Source organism: Nansenia antarctica, assembly GCF_963989245.1.
Source record: "Nansenia antarctica genome assembly, chromosome: 15".
Taxonomy (NCBI): domain Eukaryota; kingdom Metazoa; phylum Chordata; class Actinopteri; order Argentiniformes; family Microstomatidae; genus Nansenia; species Nansenia antarctica.
In genome coordinates this window covers 10250277-10273864 of record NC_137685.1, presented here as the reverse complement: position 1 = coordinate 10273864, position 23588 = coordinate 10250277, and the positions used below count along the sequence as shown (strand labels likewise).

At 45.8% G+C, this 23588-nt stretch overlaps 1 protein-coding gene across 1 annotated transcript; it reads left to right on the top strand.

The window, feature by feature from the left end:
- Nucleotides 1-1222: 1222 nt before the first annotated feature.
- Nucleotides 1223-23063, top strand: nisch (nischarin; the record flags this gene model as incomplete). Its single annotated transcript, XM_080545960.1, has 22 exons — nucleotides 1223-1303; nucleotides 2486-2569; nucleotides 2754-2936; nucleotides 3926-3974; nucleotides 5020-5183; nucleotides 6165-6260; nucleotides 6599-6694; nucleotides 7091-7243; nucleotides 7533-7601; nucleotides 7702-7887; nucleotides 8482-8610; nucleotides 9576-9683; nucleotides 11042-11078; nucleotides 13620-13735; nucleotides 13828-13901; nucleotides 14760-16295; nucleotides 17698-17884; nucleotides 18618-18768; nucleotides 20240-20365; nucleotides 20696-20857; nucleotides 21706-21881; nucleotides 22460-23063. 22 exons carry the CDS (start codon nucleotides 1223-1225, stop codon nucleotides 22973-22975), a joined length of 4479 nt encoding a protein of 1492 aa, XP_080402086.1. The 3' UTR covers nucleotides 22976-23063.
- Nucleotides 23064-23588: the final 525 nt, after the last annotated feature.

The window sequence follows — 23588 nt, the reverse complement described above, 5'->3', positions numbered from 1 at the left end:
TTTAAAGCTCGACACTTGAAAAGTGTCCCAATAAACAATGAGTTAAAACGAATGAGTATGTTATAAAAATCAAACGTCTGTCTGTCCTGGCTTGAATAAGATAACGGTTGCCCCCCTTTTTGTAATGGGAACGTCCAACGCTTTTTTTTTTTTGCAGTGTTGGTTAATCTCATTGCTTGCATGGATGATACATTGTTTGTAGCAAAAACTTTGGTGAGAAAATGTTTCAAGTTATTGTTAGATGTTAGAAAGACATTGTTACAGTTTCAGATGTGGTACTGTCATGGGCGCAGATAATGTCGACGATTAAGTTGTTTTCAACAATATTTTAGATTGAATGGAGCATGTTAGAATTAAAAAATATATAGTATTTTAGAATCTGTATAATAGAATCCGTTTATTTTTCCCTATGGAAATCGTCAGGTGTGGCAGTCAGATTAAACAGGGGAGGTAATGTCTTGAAACTCCTACTGGAGTTTACAATTAAGTTCAAGTGATGATTTCATTAGGCACTGTATGGAGTCTAACACCTTGGTATGGCAGATCAATGTTCAAAAATGATTAAAATAGGCTGCTTAAATGTTATTTATGGGGCTTCCACGCCACCGGTTGTCCATTGCAATGATCTTCTGATCTGCCATGTTGTCCATGGCCCTCCTCTCTAAAAAAACACATCTCTTTCTTTTCTTTTTTTTCTTCTTTTTAATTTTTTTTTTTATTATTATTTTTCTTGAGATTAGGACAATACAACATCCAACAAAAAAAGACAGACACACATTAATACCCACATCACAATCTGGGAAAAACAAAACAAAAAAAAACACATCTCTCCCTCCACTCCTGAATCAACAGGATATTTGATGACAATGACAGTTCGCTGTCAAACAATAGCGGGACACTGGCACGGTTGTGTGGCTGTAATCAACACTGATCTCCCTTGTACTGTTACACAAATCAATGATTAAATCACCACCTGATTGATCACATTTGATGACAACTCGTAAAGCCAAGGGTGTAAAACAAAACTGGTCTGTACTGCTGAAATCAAAAGGAAAAGCTTTGTGAATAAAGTTTTGCAGCTTTTGAATCGGTCTGCCAGCAACAAAGATGGAGAGAGGGCAGCTTCAGCTAGGCGCTGTGCACCCCTGAAGGCGTTCAAATAACGAAATTAACACATTTATTACATGACACATTGTCATTTCCACAGCGTGACTACAACAACATGGATTCTGCCGCTTTTCCAGAAGAGGTCGCGGAGAGAAAGGTGTTCATCGTTGGATCGGAACTGGTGGAAAATTACACTGTACGTGTTCTGTACATTCATGAAGCTAAGCTAACTAGCTAGCGAAATGCATTGCAGTTAATCAAGCTAGCTGTCAGAGAGATAGTAGTGATCAGTAACTTTAATCACCTAACATGTAATGGCAGTGCTTCCATTTCCTAAATCTAGCTAACGTTTATACATCGAAAGTTTCGAAACCAGTGAGCATTACATGCTGTTAGCTGGCTTTTGACTTAACTAGCTAACATGTTTCCCAAGCAAGCTAGCTTATAAAGTGCATTATTATTGCAGTGAGAAAGCCTAGCCAACCGGTTTGTAGTGAAGTGATCTGTGACTGGGAGGCATGATAACATGGTGTTTGACATTGTGGCAAGATGTTCATACTAACGATGGTGTTGTCAACTTGTCACGATGGCTCTGTTGGCCTTAAACTATAATTAGGAGGCTTTTTATGAACGCTAACATACACCCATAACATTGGCAACTCGGAAACTCCCAGTCCTGCAGTGCTTCGTTGATGCAGTCCGTGTTCTCGTCAACTGGTTTTGCTTGCAGCATGTTTCATATTTGTTTATATATTATTTATTTTATATATATTTATATTTTATATATATTTATATTTTATATATATTTATATATTATTATTATATATATATTTATATTTTATATATATTTATATATATTATTATTATTATAATATATATATATTATTTATTTTATATATATTTATTTTTCATGTTTTCAGTTGGTCTCCATCTCAAATGCGGCTTCGTGTCATAAAAATGAGCTGTTAGCATGAGTCACATGATCACATTCCATGTTAATTCCTCTTCTCTGTTGATTTCCATGTGGATGTTGACTGTCTCATGCTGTGTTATACTGTGTCTATCCCCCGTACATACTGTGGAATTCCCCCTCTCAATCAGATCTGCCCCCTCCATCGATTCCTTTAAATCCAGGATTAACACATACTTCTATTCTTTAGGGTCTCCCTAATGTGGAGACATTAGACATTAGGGAGACATATGGAGACATTAGGGAGACATATGCTTATGTTATATGCTTATGTTATTGTGATTGTGTATATTGTGATTCTATTGCCTTTATTGGGATTTTAATCCATGTACAGCACTTTGGTCAGTGCAAGTTGTTTTTAAATGTGCTTTATAAATAAAGATGACTTGACTGGACTACCTTTCCCAGGTGTACATCATTGAGATTGTTGACGGGGACCACAAATGGACCTTGAAGCATCGCTACAGTGATTTCCATGACTTGCATGAGAAAGTGAGTGACAATTCAGTTGAGATATTCAGTATTGCATTTAATGTTGTAAATCCCATTGGTGCATAATGACATCGAGTCATTCAAGTGTTGCATACTTCCTAATGACGTTTATTTGTTATTCATTGATGTTATTTTTGAGATATTCATATTATAACCTTTGTTTATTTGTCTGTCTTCTCCCTAGTTGACAGCTGAGAAGAAAGTTGACAAACATCTACTGCCGCCTAAGAAGATGATTGGCAAGAACTCCAAAAGCCTGGTAGAGAAGAGACAGAAGGAGCTTGAAGTCTACTTGCAAACATTGCTTGTGAAATTTCCAATAGCTGCCCCCAAAGTCCTGTCCTGCTTTCTTCACTTCCACCAATATGTAAGTTGTGTATTTAATTGGTGTTTTGATGTATGTGACATCAGCTGGTGAAACCGGGAACAAGTCAAAATGTTCAAACTTTTATTCTGAAAAATGTAAATACATTTCAACGTTGTTGAAAATCAATGACACATTCGCTAGTCAAGCCGAACCACTGCAATGCAATGGATTCGGTGAGTAATCCCCACTATTCAATAAACAAAGTTGTGAAAAAAAAGTAATCCCCACTACTACCTAGTTCGTGTAGAGTAGTGGGGATTACTCACGGAATCCATTGCATTGCAGTGTTTCGGCTTGACTTGCGAATGTGTCATTGATTTTCAACAACATTGAAATGTATTTACATTTTTCAGAATAAAAATGTGAACATTTTGATTGGTTGCAGACTTCTTCCCCCTTCTTCCCGTTTTACCAGCTGCTGTCCCATATATTCATCTATTGGGTGTTGTTCTTGTTTTTTTTCTTGTTTTTTTGGGGGGGGTTTTCTTGTTATTTTTCTTGTCAGTGCCCTTTGGTCTCCCTTCACGTGTAAAGTTTATCAGATGTTCTGACTGTTGTGACGTGCTCCTCCTTGCAGTGCCCTTGAGGTTGAACATTAACACGGCTAGTCTTGTCACACAGCTATCTACAAAGCACTCAAAGTCACTCAACCGTTGCCACAGTTACAGTAGCGACTGATAACGATTAGGTTATTGATCGTGTCACACTTTAAGACAATAGGACATTTTATATGACATGTCACATGACAACATGTGAGAACTCACAACAATAGAGGGGGGACCCACTGCTGCTGGCCTATGAAGTTCTTTCAAAACCATAAAAACATGGTCGGGCATGTGACCAGAATGATTGAGATTAACAGAGGAGCCCTCTCTCTCTCTCCCAGGCTCTAATGTTGATAATGGAATCTCCAGGCAATTCTGATTCTGAGAACATTTTCACACCCCACCCCCCTGACCCCCCTCCCTTTTTTCTCTTCATGTCTTTAGGAGATTAATGGAATCACTGCTGCCCTGGCAGAGGAGCTATTCCACAAAGGTTTGTTTGTTGATACGTTTTCCAAACAATCAATATTTTGTATGTTTTTTTAAATTTCCTATTGCCACTGGTATTTACTATATAATTACTTACCTTGAATAGTTTGAATAGGTGAAGCGTTTCCCATGAGACTGGCAAGTGAAACAAAGCTTCCTAGTAGGACGTCTATGAGGCTCTGTTGTGCAAAATAATGATATTTCAGGACCATGTCAATGGTGGGCTGACGAGAAATATACCAACAAAAAGATTTTGGAGTGAAATAGTGATTTAACCGTTAAATTGATGATTACTACAGTGATGATGACGATGACTACGGTGATGATGATGATTTTACGGCCTCAGCCTATGTGCCGCCCCTTGTCTGTGTCTCTCTCTGTTATGCTGTCAAGCAGGCAATGTTCTCCCTAGCCCGGAGGCTCCGCCCACTTCCTCGTTGGCGAAATCCGTGATCCTACAGTCATGGACTCAAATATTGGCCATGACTGTAATTGGCGTGCGACGTTCCATCCAGTCCAATCAGCAACGACCCACGCAGAGTATAAAAAAGCCTGAACAAGCTGACAGGCGGGAGCTGTGTTTTGTCGAGTAGCTCACCACCACTCCTTTGTTTAGTAGTCAATCCAGTGTGGATGATCCAGTCTTTGATTCAATCTTTCTGTATTTTTAACTGTGTTTTGAAAGAGGCACTAGCTAGTGTTTAGAACACTGATTTCAGGTCAAGTTTGAACATTTTGTTGTTGTCACTGATATACACGTCACGCACTCACCCACACATTCACATAGACCACCGTTGTTAGATACATTAGGATAAGGGGGAGACTGATGGGTTATGTATTTTGGTTAAAACCGCTGATTAGATAGCAAGCTTGATTAGATAAAAAGACTATTTAATTTCCAAGTTAATAAATAACTTTTTAAAAATGTTTTATGTTGCTTTCCCTTTCCCTTAACAAGCTGGGTTGTAACAATGACAAAGAAGAAGAAGAAAAAGATGATGATGATGATGATGATGATAATGATGCTATATGTTAATGTTGGTCCTCAGGAGAGCAGCTGCTGGTGGCTGGGGAGGTGTTTATGCTCCGACCTCTGCAGCTGTACGCCATCACCCAGCAGCTGAAGCAGGCCAAGCCCACCTGCTCCAACGGAGACGCCAAGGCAGACCTGGGACACATACTGGACTTCACCTGTCGACTCAAATACCTCAAGGTGAGACCACTCTGTCTCTTGTTTGAGGGGCAAGTGCAATGGTGCTCATGGGACTCAGCATCTCGGTTTCTTCACTTTATTTCTCTCTCTCTCTCTCCCTCTCTCTCTCTCTCTCTCTCTCTCTTTTCTCTCTCTCTCTCTCTCCCTCTCTCCCTCTCTCTCTCTCTCTCTCTCTCCCTCTCTCTCTCTCTCTCTCTCTCTCTCTCTCTCTCTCTCTCCCTCTCTCTCTCTCTCTCCCTCTCTCTCCTCTCTCTCTCTCTCTCTCTCTCTCTCTTTCTCTCTCTCTCTCTCTCTCTCTGTCTCTCTCTCTCTCTCTCTCTCTCCCTCTCTCTCTCTCTCTCTCTCTCTGTCTCTCTCTCTCTGTCTCTCTGTCTCTCTCTCTCTCTCTCTCTGTCTCTCTCTCTCTCTCTCTGTCTCTCTCTCTCTCTCTCTCTCTCTCTGTCTCTCTCTCTCTCTCTCTCTGTCTCTCTCTCTCTCTCTCTGTCTCTCTCTCTCTCTCTCTCTCTCTCTGTCTCTCTCTCTCTTTTCTCTCTCTCTCTCTCTCTCTCTCTCTCTTTCTCTCTCTCTCTCTCTCTCTCTCTCTCTCTCTCTCCTCTCTCTCTCCCTCTCTCTCTCTCTCTCTCTCTCTCTCTCCTCTCTCTCTCTCTCCTCTCTCTCTCTCTCTCTCTCTCTCTCTCTGTCTCTCTCTCTCTCTCTCACTCACTCACTCACTCACTCACTCACTCTCTCTCTCTCTCTCTCTCTCTCTCTCTGTCTCTCTCTCTCTCTCCCTCCCTCTCTCTCCCTCCCTCCCTCCCTCCCTCCCTCCCTCCCTCCCTCCCTCCCTCCCTCCCTCCCTCCCTCCCTCCCTCTCTCTCTCTCTCTCTCTCTCTCTCTCTCTCTCTCTCTCTCTCTCTCTCTCTCTCTCTGTTGAGATTGTCTCTGATAAATGTGAGTGTTAAAAACAAAGTGATATGAGACCCGTGGTCTCTGTACTCTCAGATCACAGGGACGAAAGGAGAGGTGGGAAGCAGTAACATCCAGGAACACTGGCTAACCTTTGACCTCTCAGTCTTCAAATCCCTCCTACAGATCGAGGTAGGAAGACTCCAGTTGTTGTCATAGTAATAACAGTCGTTTTTTGACATTCTTGCCGTTTTGCTTCCAAGAAGACAAGTGAGCGAGAAATGACAGCGTGAATGATGATGGGTTGTTTTACGAGGCGATGAGGTGGTGTTGCCTGTTATCAATAAAGGACTGGTAGAGAATTTATGATGATGGATGACGTATTGAAGGCAGCACGTCTTCAAAGCACATTGTTCCCGTTTTTTAAGGATTTTGACTTTGGATCAACATCTCTTATCAACATAGATTGTCAACGTAAAATGTTTGATGTTGACTGAAGTGGGTCTTTTGAATTGTGATCTTTTCCGCAGATAAGTGAGTGCAATTCAAAGCAGATCATCGGACTGCCATCTTTGAAATCTACTCTGGCTACTATGAGCATCCACTACTCTGCTGCTTCAATGCTGGTGCGGATGGTTGCATTACGATTTACAATATATGACAATACTACTTAATCTCTCTGTTACTGCAGAAATGTGTCTTCGGCTCTGATTTCAACCCCCCAGACACACACACACACACACACACACACACACACACACACACACACACACACACACACACACACACATACACACACACACAGGCAGAAGTGTGAGTCCTGTTTAGTTGCTCAGACCTTCCTACCAATAATAACATGAGACACACACACACACACACACACACACTACATTTGAGGAATGCAGATCCCTCTAATCCCCCTGGAGCTAGAGTCATCATTGTTTGTCCTAGCCAGGGAACCTGAGATGGAGAGATAAAACAAACAGACTGATCAGGCCTTACTTCTACTTTGTGTTTTTCAGGACATTCTGGTTCCGGAAGCTTCCGAGTTTCCCCAGTGGGAAGCCGAGGGCGTGGCCATAGACTGCCCAGTGACTGCCATCATACCTACCTGGAAGACCCTGACCACTCTGGACATGAGTCACAATCACATAGCCAGCATTGACGACTCTGTGGTGAGAGATACAGACGGTGTTAGCTAAGCGCTACAACTAGCTAGTACTGTAACTAGCCTCTGCTTTGGCCCTCACATAGCCCATAATGTTTGTCGATCATTCACTGCAGTTATACAAGTGTGACGTAAATGAATCTATATTATAGCTATATATTATTATAGCTGTATTATATTATGGCTGTAATGGATGCATAAGAAGTAATATTTCTGAACTGTTTCTCATAGGATTGTTAGGATTGTTTCTCATAGGAAGTTACCGTCACTAACACAGTTTTGTTTTCCTTCCTCAGAAATTGATACCAAAAGTTGAATTCTTAGACCTCAGTTACAACGACCTTTCTGTTGTGGAAAACCTTCAGGTATTAGCCAATTTATCCATATACCTCAATGCGACTCACCTGGGAAAACGAAAAAGTATGAATCAAATAAAACCAAGTGAATGTTGTGATGTTGTTTCAGCACCTGTACAACTTGATTCACCTGGACCTGTCCTACAACAAGCTCACTGTGTTAGAGGGAGCTCACACCAAACTGGGGAACATCAAGACCTTGAATCTGGCAGGAAACCAGCTCGACCGTCTCTCTGGCCTCACCAAACTCTACTCCCTGGTCAACCTGGATCTCAGCAGCAATAAACTAGCACAGGTAACGTTCGCTTGGTTGTCAAATGCCAGAATTGTAGGTGAAACGTGTTTATGGATATGCTAGCTGTATGGAGCAAACGCCATAACGAATGAGAATGAAACCCGTGAATAACGTGATCTGAATTAGTAACACTTCTTTGTTCGTATTGGATATACCACCTTGAAGTGTATCCCATTAATGCGATTCAGCGTTAAATCAAACAGCGCACACACATTTGTCTCTCTAACGGCCCATGCCCTGCTGACATGCCCTCTCTCCCTTCTTCTCCTTGCTTTCCTGTCTGTCTTCACTGTTAGGGGTTTCACACCGGCAAAGAACCGTGCCGGTTCGCGTTCGCGTTCGGAAACCTCCGAACTTTGCCGCTGTCTGGCGAACGATACACTGGTATGAACGCGGGCTCGTTCGCCAGACAGTTCGGAGGTTTCCGAACGCGAACGCGAACCGGCACGGTTCTTAGCCGGTGTGAAAGCCCTATGTGTCTGTCCAATGGGATGAAAAATATGAGTGGGACTGAGTGGGACTGCCCCACTCAGAAAAAAATAAAATAAAATAACTAAATAAAAAAATTTGATATATTTCTCCCTCTTCACTCAGCTTGAGGAAATCAGAAGCATCGGGACCCTCCCATGTCTGGAGAAGCTCAACCTGACCAACAACCCCATGTGCATCATCCCTGACTACAGAACCAAGGTTCTGGCCCAGTTCTGGGACAGGGCCTCTGAGGTAGGACACACACAGGGATGCATACTGTCTGTGTTCCAGGGCAGGCTGGTGGAGGTAGCAATCGGAGGACGGGCTCATTGTAACGCGTGGCTTGGAATGAGGAATGGTATCAAAAATGCATGGAATGGAATGAGGAACGGTATCAAAGCAAACACATGTTTTTGAAACAGTTCCTCATTCCATTCCATGCATTACAATGAGGTTTCTATCTCCACCTGCCTCAACACTACCATAGAGTGACGTATTAGTAGTGGTTTCTAAGTGGTATTCTAGTTTGGGCATTGGGAGAATGCCATTAGCCAGCATTCGGTGCTGTACCGAATACCAATGTGGTTGAATTATGAGAAGTAAGTACCAGCTAAACAGTCATTTTGAGACAACAGAGTCCTGTTTCGCCTGGTATTTACCTACAGTATTTACGAAGAAATTCGATGTGCTAACTTTGTGGTCGCAAAAGGTACTTTCTGGTACTTACCTCAATGCGTTCAGCACAGATGGCAGCATTCCTGAAGTAAATACTACACATTGGTGTTTGAGTCAGTGAGTCTTAAAGAAACAGTATGTGTAAATCATGTGCAATTATCAGGTTTTTACAACCCAGTACTTTCTAAGTACCTGCTTAACACCCTGACTGCCAAAGAATTCCGGAACATTCACCACCTAAGTGTGCGGAGTGTTTTATGGGGTGTTTACCTAGCAACAACACTTTGATTGGCTGCAAAATGAAGCCTCATCATTTATGCGTTTTGGTGAGTGAAGTCACCTACGTTGACAGTTTAGGTGACTTTCCTCACCCTCTGTTCTAACTGAGTCAATACCAGGCTGTAAAATAAATGATTACCAACAGTTAAGCTAAAGTCTAACTGAGCTAAAGTATTTGTAGGACCAAACAAAATGCCAGTTGATCAGTGATTGGTAATGTAGATTATCAGTGATCGATAATGTTGTTTCCCTGTGCCTACCAGGTCTGCCTGGACTGCACCCCCCCCTCTGAGAAGGAGCTGGACACGGTAGAGGTGCTGAAAGCCATTCAGAAAGCCAAAGAAGCTAAAGACAGAATGGCCAACAACAAGGTGAGGTGCTTTAAACATGTTCAGATGTTCCAAGACATGTATGACAACATTGTGTTAAAGTACAATGTGAATGCGTTGATGTATGAAAGTATCATCCTAGCATTATGAAAACACAGAGCGATATACTGCAGCTGTCACTCATAAAGTAACCACAATCGAATGAACCAATAACCTTATTTGATTGATTCAAACCCCCTGGCTATTGGCTTAACAGACTGCAGACCTCTAACGCTTGAGATTAGAGCGTGTTGAAATCAGTAAAATCTACTCAATGTAAAGCGCTTTGGAATAATGTGCTATTCATGTGCAATCCATTTACCATTTCCCATTACTCACTCTACTGATCAATTTAATTCTGATTATTCATCGCTACTGGGTCTCCTGCGTTCAGCCTTTTGCTCATCTTTATGCACAACCATTAAACATAAGACATTAGTCTGCGCTGCAGTAACACAGCCAGTGTTTCCCCTCAGGCTCTGTAGCTACACACTGTCTACAACAGGGGAGGCTGGTGAAGGTAGAAATTGGAGGACGGGCTCATTATAATGCACGGAATGGCATTTGAAACCATTCTCCAATCCGTTCCATGTATTACAATAAGCCCGTCCGCCGATTTCTACCTCCCCCCAGCCTCCCCTGGTCCACAGGCACTAGAGGTGCTTTCTCCATCAGTAGAATGATATCATTGGGTGTCGAAACGTTTGGTTTCAAAATACAATTTACCGTAGTTTCCCCCCCTTTGCTCTCTTCTGTAAACTAAGCTGGCTTGTAAGCCAAAGCCTTGCTCCAGAAACAGTGAATCAGAGAATCATTAAGCTCAGTATTGTGTTGTCGACAGTGTTGAATATTTAATGACAGTGTTATATCACCCAGTTTGGGAGTTGTCCCCTCATTCAATAGCGCTGGCTGATTAGTCCACCTAGTGGCCACTTTTATTATTGTTTGCAAAACATGTTGTGAAATCAAATGGTGACGAGAATGTGCAGATTCCTCGTGGCAAGCTGCGACAGGTGATAGCGGGTTTACCTCAACAGATAGGCGTGTTGTTGTAGTCCTATTGATTGATTGATTCATTGGCTCTGTTTGTCTCCAACCTACAAATGCCCCCCCCCCCCAAAACCCCCCCAGAAAAAAACAGAAAATACTTCTACTGGTTCTCTTTCTGGTGTGAATGTTCGATTGTTTTCCTTGGTTGTCCTTCCTCAAATTCTCAATATTCAGAACCAGTCACCGACATTCTGAAGTCATTCTTTAGCTGAGCTATTCTATGGGGGGTGTTGTTTGTAGCGATGATGTCCATAGGGGTGTTGTTGGTTGTATTGTGCTTTTAAAGTGAAGCCTCATGATCTCTTTGTCAGACCAGTGAGGGGTCGTCCTCCTCCAGACGGTCTTCTGGTGGGTCCCAGCAGCCCTCGTCATCGTCCTCTTCCTCCTCCTCTTCTGTCGCTGCCGCCGTGCCCTCCTCCTCTCCCTCCCTCTCCTCCTCCTCCTCCTCCCGCCACACAGCCTCAGCCCCAGCCACAGCCAACTCCAGCCAAGGTAATCAAGTATGTATCAGGCTGGTGGGTTGGGCCTGCTCTCTATCACTGCCACTATCACTATGACTACCATTTATCACTGTCAATATCACTATTACTGTCTCCTCATCTGTTGCTTCTGCACAATTCACTCACTGTGCTTTCTGAGAAGGCAAAGTAACCCCTTTTCCAAAGCTTTTGAGTCATCACTATTTGGCCATGCTGGAAAGCACAGAATTCTTGCTTTAATTTAACCACCCGAAAAAGTTGATTTAATCCTTAACTCTAACCCCTAACACCTAACCTTGACCTCTAACCTTTTGATTAAAGAACCGATAACTCTGATGTTTACCAAGAACTTAGACGATGTGTCCTTTGTAGCATGGCCCTTTAGAGGATGCAAAGCTGCTCTACAGCGTTGGGGGGTGGCAGGGAGCCTAAGGTTAGAGAGGTCGACTGGCAATTGGAAGGTCGCCGGTTCGATCCCCGCCTCAGGAGGGAGCTGGATGTGAGCTGGTAACTGGAGGGTTGCTGGCATCATATCTAAGGTGCCTACCACTGCCGTTGTGCCCTTGAGCAAGGCACTTAACCCCTAACTGCTCCAGGGGCGCTGACTTTGGCTGACCCTGTGCCTAGAGCAAAAAATACATGTTGTTGTACTCTAGTGCTGTCCCAAACGACTATTTTTCTAACGATTAATCTAGCGATTATTTTATCGATTATTCGATTAGTCTAACGACCAATTTATCGATAAGTCTAACGATAATTTTTGTACTGTAAAAAAAAAAAAAAAAAAAAAAAAACTTTTGGGTCTCCACCTCACTGCTATGTTTAGCCAACTTGAATGCCAACATGGCCATTTAGAAGTCTGTCCATCACCACAACACATAGCTAGCTAACGTTACTCTCGCTGCTATGTTATGATTAGCTAAATTGATGCTAACGTAGCATGCGAGCTACGAGCTAGATAACGTACAGTAGGTGCTCGCACCACAATGACAATAGGCTACTGTAGCTAGCCAGCTACATAGCTAACGTTACTAACACCAGAAGACAAGACATACGAACTGTGGTGAGCTACATTGCTTGTGTAACATTAGCTAGTAGCTATCCATTTTCACTCATACACTTAATTGTCTCGCCTGGTAAAATAAATGTAAAAAAAAAAAAAAAAAAAAAAAATTGCGACTAACCGACGCATATTACGCTAACCGACGTATTGACGTAGTCGGTGACGTCGACGACGTCGAATAATCGTAACAGCCCTATTGTACTCTGTGCAATGACAGAGGTTGACACTAATCTAACCTACAGTTTACTGGCCGGAGAGGCATCTGGGTTCTGGGTTAGGACCACTTCCTGCATCATCGTTACCTTCATTGCCGTGTTTTAACTGTCCTTCATTTTAACCTTGAATTGAATTGCCTGTTAAATTACCGTTAAATGACTTGTGCATGAAGAGAGACAACTACTCTATCAAACAGTTCACACACACGTTTCGTTTTATTATGTGTGTGTATTTTCACAAAAGTAACATTTGAGTAGTTTGTGAAGTTGTGGTCACACAGGAGTGTAGGTAGTCCTGTACACTTGAGAGTACATTTTACTTGTTTACTCTCATTCTGACTGTACAATAGGCTAGGTGCACGATCTCACTACTTCCTGAAAGGCAACTGGTATGAACATATCCTGTCTCACTCTATTGGTTTAATTGATTAATCAGCTGTGCGGTAAACCGTTGGAACACACAGTGCACAGCTGATTAATCAATTAAACCAATAGAGTGAGACAGGATATGTTCATACCAGTTGCCTTTCAGGAAGTAGTGAGATCGTGCACCTAGCCTATTGTAGGGGGGGGCATGTGGAGGCTGAAATCACAGAACACACTCACTGTTGGAATGGACGTGTTTGATACCATTCCTGTTTTTTTTTGTAATCAATTATTTATTGCAAAACAGTACACATGAAAAACTCACATTATGACACCAAACAAAATAAGTGTCTGTCCTGATTTTTTATTTTTTTCCCTTATCTTACCCCCCCCCCCCCACTATAAACACATGAGTAACCCCCCCCCCCCCCCCCATGGCGATAACATCCCTTCCCCACCCCCCCCCCATAGTTCGTTTGATACCATTCCTTATTCCATCCCATGCATTACAATGTGCCGATTTCTGCCTCCACCAGCCTCTCCTGTTATGTAGTCTCTTTAACACTGTGACTACCGTTGTATTTTTATGTGTATGTATATATTATATATGTAGTATCATTATTAACGCTGTGATGTGCCATCGTGTGGAGCCTCTCACTCCCTTCAGCTGCGTCGCTCCATCTAATCTACTGTAACATGGTATTGAAAGGGAAGAGCCTTTGTACACAATTCAGATCATCATTTCCTCCTTTTGTTGTTGTTTCAGAAATAAAATGTAAAGCAGAAGCCATCGTTACCCCCAAAATATTGACTCCTGTGGATTCTGCACTTAACCAGCGATGCTATAATGTACACACTTTGTCTTGTGAGGAAAAACTGCTGGTGAGTCTCCCTCTTTCCCCTGTTTGCAGCGATTTTTTTCTCTATGTTTCTAATTGACTTTCGACCTTGAACGCTGTTATTCTCTTTCTCAGGTGCAGAGCCAGTCTGATATGTGTTTATCGTGTGATGTCTCCAGTAACCAACAGACAGTGTTTGGGAGCGACAGGTCAGTGGTGGTACATGCAGCTGAGGTTGTTACCTGATGGGTAGTGGTGGTCTAGTGGATAGTGAGTTGGACTTGTGATCGGAAGGTTGTGAGTTCAAATCCCGCCTGAAACCACACCACTACTAGTGTGTCCTTGAGTAAGGCACTTAGCCCTCAGTTACTCCAGGGGGAATGTCCCTGTAATTCGTAATTGTAAGTCGCTTTGGATTAAAAGCGTCTGCTAAATGGCAAAATTGTCTGTCCATCAGTCATAGCAGGAAAAAGGGCCAGGGGGCATTGGCAGTAATAATGCTCGAAGAATTAAAATTTCAAAAAATATATATTTATTTATTTCATTATTTACTGTAGAGGGGATGAAGAGTTCTTAGGAGGGACAGTCAAGGTGTAGCCTGAAGAACTTAGTCTTCAGTCTGTGGCGTAAGATAGGTAGAGACTCTGCAGTCCTGACAGCAGTGGAAGCTCGTTGTTTAAGTCATTTAAGTTAATGGAAATATAGGCTGGAGGAGATGTTCATAAATGTGCAGTCCTCCTAACCTCCTGTTCTCTGTCGAGTGTGACAAAAAATCAAAATGGAGGCTGATGATGTTTATAAACTGGCCTGTAGGGAGTGCTAGTCACCTTCCGTTGTCTCTGTAGTCAGTTCAACCACCTCAGGTCTGCGACCGGCGGGAGCCCTCACAGATGTGTGGTTGTTTCAGTCCTGTTTGATTTAGAACCGCCTTACCTTTTGACTCAACTCAAGGCTTTACTATTTTTTACAATTTTACCTGTGTTATTGTTTCTGTGGCCTGTATTGAGCACACCTGTGTGTGTGTGTGTGTGTGTGTGTGTGTGTGTGTGTGTGTGTCCTCCTCTCAGCTGCTGCTGTGCCGAGGACAGAGCGCCGTGGACCAGCGGTGACGTCATCACTCCTGTCCTCCCCCCCCACCTCCTGGCCTACACCACCTCAGACCTGAACTTCATTACCCAGCTCTCCCTGCGCGTCGCCGCTCACGCCCTGGGGGGGAGGGGCCGGAGGAGGAGTGGGGTGGGGAAGCAGAGAGAGCTACCCAAGCTGGAGGGGACAGACCTGGGCACCCCCAGCCCCAGCCCAAGCCCCAGCCCTAGTTCCGGAGACGGCTACTTTGAGATGGGTCTGAGCGAGGGAGAGGTGGCTGTGGACGACGGGGCGGGGGAGGCGGGGGGGGAGGGGGAGGGAGGTCCTGGCTGCTCCGCCTCCTCGGCCGACCACAGCCAGGCTGTCGTCCGTGACGACGGGGACACCGAGGCGGTGCGCGTCACCAAGGTGATGTGGTGCCACTGCGTCCGGGTCGGTCCGAGCGTGGAGCAGCGGGCGGCGTGTGTGGTTCTGACGGACCGCCTGCTGGGGGTCTTCCGGGCCCCTGCCCTCGGAGCCCAGCCGGACGGGCCGCGGGCCCTGACGGACAGCCTGGAGGCGGACTGCGTGGTGGCGTACGCGGACGTCCAGGCCGCCCTGCTGGAGGTCCCGGACACCTGCCTCTCGCTGAGGCTCCGGTCCAGCCCCGTGCGCTGGTACTTCTTCTCCGACGCCCAGAGTCTTAAAGAGACGCACGCGAGGATCTGTCCGCCCGCCCACCAGCTCCATTCCGTGTCGCCGAGCCGACCTGGGCCGGGTCCTGGTCCCGGTCCGGGTCCGGCAACGCCTCAGCAGTTCCTGCGTCAGCTGATGAACTCTTGGGAGTTTGAGGAAAACGACTGTGTCCAAGGAGGGTACGCGGCTCACCTATTGGGCCCTGTGACTTCAGCCCCCCCGCGCCCTAGCCAACCCACAGCCCCCCCCCCGCACGCCACACCCCCCCTCCCACAGAGCGCCGCGCTCTCCGACGTGCTGTCCCACCTGGTCCCGGCGGAGACGGACGCGGCCTCTTCCTCTTCCTCCTCCGTCCCCTGCATCCTCTTCCTCACCCAGCGCTACCTCTGCGTGCTGAAGGTGGACTTCGCGGCGTTAGCCGGACCGGACGCCCCCTCCCTGGGCGCCCCGGACCCCCCTCGGACCCCCCGCTTCTCTTCCTCCTCCTCCTCCTCCTCCTCCTCCTCCTCCAAGCTGACCCGTATCCCCCTGGTGTCGGTGCTCCTCCACCCCAGACCGAAGCCCCTCCGGCGGGGCTGCTCCCTGCCCGGACACCCCTTCAGAGACGGCCACGTCCTGGAGCTCCTGGCAGGGCAGGACGGCGTGTCGGCCGTCTTCCCTCTGGCCCGGGACAAGCTGCTGTTCCAGCGCCACTTCACCCAGCTGCGCTCCGGCCTGAGGGACATCAAGACGGTGGCCTTCCTGCAGGACAGACCCTGTGAGACGCCCTCGCAACCCCACACCACCTCCAACAATATCCACTCTACCCCCAAGAAAACCACTCAGAGGGCATATATGAACAGGTAGGAAATATAGGGGTAGTGGTGGTCTAGTGGATAGTAGTGTTGCACGATATACCGGTACCAACGATATACCGCGGTGCCAAAATGTCACGGTGCCTACTATACCATAAGCTTTATACAACGGTACTACCGTGGAATACTATACTACCGTGTTGAACACGGTACCAGCGGGGCAACTCATAACACTTTCGGCTGCGTTCGTCAATTCGCTCCGAGAGCGCCGGAGCGCACACTGGGTGCAACGTCACAAAGCGACCGATTCGTTTGATTGGACGAGAGGCGTTCCGCGAGTGCGGGTCAGATTTCCAGAGCGAATTGACGAACGCAGCCTTTTTCGCGACTACCCATCGCGTTAGCTTTGTCGGCTAACAGGTTAGCAACCTCAAACGTTGTTCCTATGGTTCCTGCGAGCTCAGTGGGCATTAACTAGAAAATTAAAACCACTGAGTTTTCTTAAGTTGAGTTAAGTCTTGAGCTACAGTTTGGAAGTAGCCCTCTATTTTTTTGATATGCCAGTGTTTGCTTTTACTTTTCAAGTTCGTGAAAAAGACCCCACAGACGGACAGACATACAGACACAGAAAGACAGACAGACAGACAGACACACACACACACACACACACACACACACACACACACACACCTACTTTGCTATACTCTTGCAAAAGGCCAGTTGGTCTGTTTGATGTTTCAAACTACTTATTAATAAACATGTTATTCACAAAAATATCGGTTTCAGTACTTTTACTTACCTGTAGAGTTACAGTGTAATGCATTAAATGCATGTTATTCATGCACCACTCATTAAGTTATTGTAACTTGTATAAATACATTGCATGTTCATAAAAATAAAAAGTGTTACAAAAGTGCCGCGGTATCGCGATACTACTCAGTATCGTGATACTTGGGCTGGTATAGTATCGCAGGGTAAAATATTGGTATCGTGACAACACTAGTGGATAGTGAGTTGGACTTGTGATCGGAAGGTTGTGAGTTCAAATCCCGCCTGAAGCCACACCACTACTAGTGTGCCCTTGAGTAAGGCACTTAGCCCTCAGTTACTCCAGGGGGAATGTCCCTGTAATTCGTAATTGTAAGTCGCTTTGGATAAAAGCGTACCTGCTAAATGGCAAAATTATTAATTAATTAAAATTATAGGAATGAAAGATTTCTTTGGGAGAGAGAGTTTGAATGTTCACAAGAATAGATTACAATTCCTGTTGAAACGTACCAAGAATGACGTGCTCTCAAACCAGATTTCGTTCTCATAAGGTAACGTGATATTTTTGCTTATATTTTGTCTTGTCTTTGTTTGTTTGTGTATCGGTCTGTGTATCTGTCTGTCTGTCTCTCTCTCTGCCTGTCGGTCTATCTCTCTCTACGTGTATCTGTCTGTGTGTCAGTGTCCCCCAGGATGTCCCCAGGTCTCAGCTGATGCTGTCGGTGATGTACCCCACCGACCCTCTGCTAGAGAAGCTGTGTGAGGAGAACCAGTGTCCCTGTCACCTGACCCTGTCCCCAGGTCTGCAGCTCCTCTCTGGGCTGCAGGGACCTGCGCTGCTCCACTTCTTCCACAGTAACATAGCAGAGGTGGGCCACTGAGGCTTGTGCACACACACACACACAGACACACACACACACACACACACAAGCGTAAACATGCGCGCACACACACTTATACACACAGAAGCGCAAACATGTGCACGCACACACACACACGCACACACACACACACACACAAGCGTGAACATGCACGCGCACACACTTATACACACAGAAGCGCAAACATGTGCACACACAAATACACACATGCCCATACACACAAGCGCAAGCATTTGTGCACACAGGGGCGGAGCCAGATCATTTTCAGGAGAGGGAACATGGGGGGGACAACAGTTAAAGTGGGGGGAGTGATAAATGAAGACCGCCACCCTCTCTCTCTTCAACATTTAGACTGCTAAGTGGAAACAATTACTTTTCTTTAATTATACAGGCAAATACATCATAGAAACATTTTACATTCTACGAGAGAGAGAGAGAGGACCTACCGACCTTTCAAACAATGATACACAATGATACAACACAGCTCACGACAAGAACCAAACCACAGGACTATTCCCTGCCGCCCTCTGCTTTTATATCACTCTTAAACCACAGTATTTAAATTAGGAGCTGTTTGCAAGGAGACCCAACCAACCAACCAACCAACACATCATCACATTCCTGGGATGTTGTAAAAGACCTCAGCCCTTTGTCCTGTTGGGGGGGGGGGGGGGTGTGTTATGTCACCACAGGGGCCGAACTAACGTTTCCTTCTTCCCAGGTGGAGAATGAGGAGTTGAAGCATGTCCTGTGGTCATCTGTCCAGTTCTACAAGTCACCTGATGTCGAGCTCACTTCCTGTATCATGCTCTCCACTAAAGCCCTCTACTTCCTCCTGGACGACACTGCATCCTCTCTCACTGACCAATCACGTAAGAGACCTCTGTTGGAAAAATGTTTTTCCAGATATATCTATAATCTATAATGTCATTTTGTCTGACATACGGTTGGAAATGATGTGTAAGCAGGGCTCCCTCGGTCTCCATGTCACTCCCTGCCAAACTAAAGGTTACAAACATAACATAAAGTCCCGTCTACAGAGGTCTATGGATAGATACTGTATGTCAGTGTTATTGTAATATGTTGATTGAACAAACAGACAGACATATGCCACACGGTCTGGTGAAAAGGTCTGCATGCTGGCAATTCTCAAGTCACACAAATGAAAAAAAAAAAAAACTAAATATTTATAATTTGTCAATTGGATTCACTGTATCGCATCCCGTCCTGCTTCGTAGGCTACTGGGTTAGTGATACTGTGGCTTGTAAACAAACTTAAGTTTTAGGACGTGTTCAAAGGCAAGAACTGTGTGATCATCTGATTATGTGTTTAAGCATGTTGATGTTCTATCAGCATGTTGTTGTGATGTGCTAAACTTGCAGTCAGATGTTCATAGCGATGTTCCTTCTTAGCTGCTAGCTAGCTGCCTACGCGATGGTAGCAAACATGTCTGTTTTGATTCGGAGCGAGGTGTACCAACATTCAAACAAGCATATCTTCTTCGACTATTTTCAGATTTCAATGTATGACGCATCCTTTGAAAGCTTACAATCTTTCATAATCTGTAAAAATAAATAAAATAAAAGACATTTTACCTTGCCGTATTTGGGGACTTTTTCACCAGACCCTGTGACACGTGGTCGATGTTTGCAGGCTAAACATAATGCTAACAATCTGTTGTCAGCCAGTTTTTCCCCTGCTGCTGTAAACTGGATATGATGCCAAGCAGGATACATTAATACTGATAAGTCTGTTTTAAGATACAGACTGCTGACCTGTCAGTTTTTTTGTTCTTTGTTATTCATATAAAAAAAGAAAAGGAAAAAAAGTATATAAAAAAAAAACCATACAGACTGCATTGTTGTAATCTGTTCAAATGTGAATATGTTTTATTCTAAATTGTCTTTAATACAGTGTAAAAGGAATTGTATTGTCATGAGCTTGTATTGTTGTCATTGTCAAGTCTGAGGGATAGATGATTCACTTACTTAGACAAATGTATTTGTTGTAAGTCGCTTTGGATAAAGGCGTCTGCTGAATGCCTAAAATGTGATGTGAAAATGATTCCAGACTGCTGGTCTCTGGTGGACTGGTTCCTCGGCTGAGTCGGGCCTCTACTGTGTGTTAACTAGGGGTGGGCATCGACGATCGATAATTGATCGATAAGGACCTTGGTCGATCACAAAATAAAACATTTGGTCGATCACAAAAAAAAAAAAAAAAAATTTTTTGTGATCGACCAAATGTTTTATTTTGTGATCGACCAAGATCCTTATCGATCAATTATCGATCGTCGATGCCCACCCCTAGTGTTAACGCTGTGTTGTGTGTCTGTTCCCCAGTGTGGGACTGGAGCCGCTCTGAGCTCAGAGAGACAGACCTCGTCATGTCCTACTGCCTCTCCATCAAGCTCAACCACCTCCACAGCGTCAACGTGGGCCTGTTTGACCAGTATTTCCGGGTCGTAGGTGAGCAGAACTACAGCCTGTTTGACCAGTACATCCGGGTCGTAGGTGAGCAGAACTACAGCGTTCTGTTAAAGAGAGCCTGTATGACCAGGAGAAATGTAAGCAGGGCGGGGTGGTGGAGGGAGAAATTCGGAGGACGGGGCTCATTGTAATGCATGGAAAGGACTGAGGAATGGTGTCAATACCGTTCCTCATTCCATTCCATGTATTACCCATAACCCGTGCCAGCTTCAGACCGCGAGGAGACGTTTGAGATTTTTACGTCTCAAAGTTCCTGTTTATCATTCCCGTGCCCCGGATGTGCTGATTCTGATTCTTGTGTGTGTGTAGGGCCGACAGCGGACCACATCCTGTGTTGCCTGACCAGGGACAGCTACGGCACCCACCGCTTCCTGCAGCAGCTGATGACGGTCCTGTCCCTGCTGGAGAAGCTGCCCTCGCCCGAGCCCTCCGAACAAGACTTCTACACACAGTTTGGCAACAAAGACACAGGTACAACAACAACAACAACAATGTTTTATTGGCCAATCAATCATCAGGCCGTCAGTCAATCACTCTTTGGAATGTCATATTTTCTGCGCACGTGCACGCCCCCAGAGACACGTGCACACCCCCAGGGACACGTGCACACCCCCAGGGAGAACAGAGCTCTGGGCACACAGGTCCACCCATCTTCGGCGCCCCTGGAGCAGTTAGGGGTTAAGGACACAACAGCAGTGGTAGACACCTTAGATGTGACGCCAGCAACCCTCCAGTCACCAGCTCACATCCGGCTCCCTCCTGGGGTGAGGATCCAACCAGCGACCTACAGATCGCTGGCCGACCTCACTAACCTCTAGGCTGCCTGCCACCCCCGGTAGAGGGACTGATGTCAATGACAAAAAGAGGAGCTGGACCTTAGGCCTACCCTACCCTAGGCCTAACCTAGCCTAGGCCTACCCTAACCTAGGCCTAACCTAACCTAGGGCCTACCCTAACCTAGGCTTAATCTAGGCCTACCCTAAGCCTAAGCCTAAGCTACTTTAGTTGGATAGTCGACTATGTACGGTCTACAGATGCTCTAATCAACTATAGCACATTTCATACAATGCTTTACAGGAATATCAGCTATGTTGTCGTGCAATTAGCATTTTCAGCATGGTAGATCTCTTCCTGTGTTTTCCTCGACGGGCATCCTAAGTTAATAACAGACTATACCCAGTGGAGGCTGGTGGAGATGGGTGATATCATTCCTCATTCCATTCCATGTCCTCCGATGTCTACCTCCACCAGCCTCCCCAGTGAGTATGTCAAACCCAGTGTCCTCATGGTGCCCCCCCCCCCCTCCCCCCCTTCCTCAGGTAAGATGCAGAACTACGAGCTGGTCCACTCCAGCAGGGTGAAGTTTGTCTACCCCAGCGAGGAGGAGATCGGAGACCTGACCTTCATCGTAGCCGAGAGGAAGGGACCTGGGGGGGGCGGGGCCTCTGCCTCACGCTCCTCATTCAACATCCTCCTCTACGTGCTGGTCTTCCAGGTACACTGAGGGAGGGGGATGACACCCAGGCCTAGGATTAGTATGTGTACACACCTGGACGGATGGATGGATGGATGAATGGGTGGATGGATGGATGGATGGATGAATGGATGGATGAATGGATGGATGGATGGATGGATGGATGAATGGATGAATGGATGAATGGATGGATGGATGGGCAGATTAATGGATGGATGGATGAATGAATGAATGAATGAATGGATGGATGGTCAGATGAATGGATGGATGGATGGATGGGCAGATGAATGGATGAATGGATGGATGGATGAATGAATGGATGGATGGATGGATGAATGAATGAATGGATGGTCAGATGGATGGATGGATGGATGGATGGATGGATGGATGGATGAATGGATGAATGAATGAATGGATGGATGGATGGATGGATGGATGAATTAATGAATGAATGAATGACTGAATGAATGACTGAATGACTGACTGACACCTAGGCCTAGGACGTGTGTGTAAGCTTGTGTTTGTCTGGTTTCTGTATTGGTGTTCCCTATGGGAACCATCCATGTGAAGCACCGAACCTCCCGTGGTTCTTTCTCCAGGTCCAGATCAGCAGCAGTCAGAGCCCAGGCCCGGTGGCCTCCTCCTCCCCAGCCCCCCACCCCCCCCAGCCGGTCCTCCGGCCCAAAACCCTCATCCTCACCAGCACCGACGTCTTCCTGCTGGACGAGGACTACGTCAGCTACCCGCTCCCCGACTTCGCCAAGGAGCCGCCGCCCAGGGACAAGTACCAGCTGGTGGACGCCAGGCGGATCCGGGACCTGGACCGGGTCCTGATGGGGTACCAGACCTACCCGCAGGCCCTGACCCTGGTGTTCGACGACGTGCCCGGGCCGGACCTCCTCTGCCACCTCACCATGGACCACTTCGGGGAGGAGGTGGAGGGGGGCGGGGGCGGGCGGGGGGCGCAGGGGTCCGGGGCCAGCGGGGCGGACAGCGAGGTCCAGTGGTGCATCTACGTCCCCGGAGCCGACAGCAGGGAGAGACTGATCTGTCTCCTGGCCCGGCAGTGGGAGGTGCTCTGTAGTAGAGAACTTCCTGTAGAACTGACCGGCTGATTGGCTCACTGGCTGACCAACTTGACCGCCTGATTGGCTGTCTGTCTAACTGGCTGGCTGTCCAAATGACTGGCTGATTGGGTCAACAGACTGGACTGGCTTACTGATACTAAAGCACATTTAAAAATAAATAAATAAAGGACAGGTGTTGCAAAGTAGCCAACTATCACCCTGACAACGACCACGGCCTGGTCTGCCCATGAGGGATACAAACTCAGACTAAACCTAAACCTAAACCTATCTATCACAACACAGGGAACTAACCTCCCAAAGATGTCTCTCCTCTCTTCACCTCACAGACAGACACAGACTCTTTTATAATATTATGGTGTACCATTTTTACGCAATGCATCCTGGGAAGTTTGTAAGAGTCCACATGAGTATATTTATTTGTTTACCTTTCGGCCTTTCGGCTTCTATCATAGACCTAGCCTTGTTTTAATACTGTCAGCCTCCCTCCCTCTCTCCCTCCCTCCCTCCCTCTCTTCCTCCCTCCATGTCTGATCTGCTCTGACATGGCTTGGTTCGTTGAGAAGCGTTGTGCTGTGAACGCTCGCTTTGACCAATCGTGAAGATGAGGAAGGAAGGATTCATTTAGATGATAGTGAGAGTA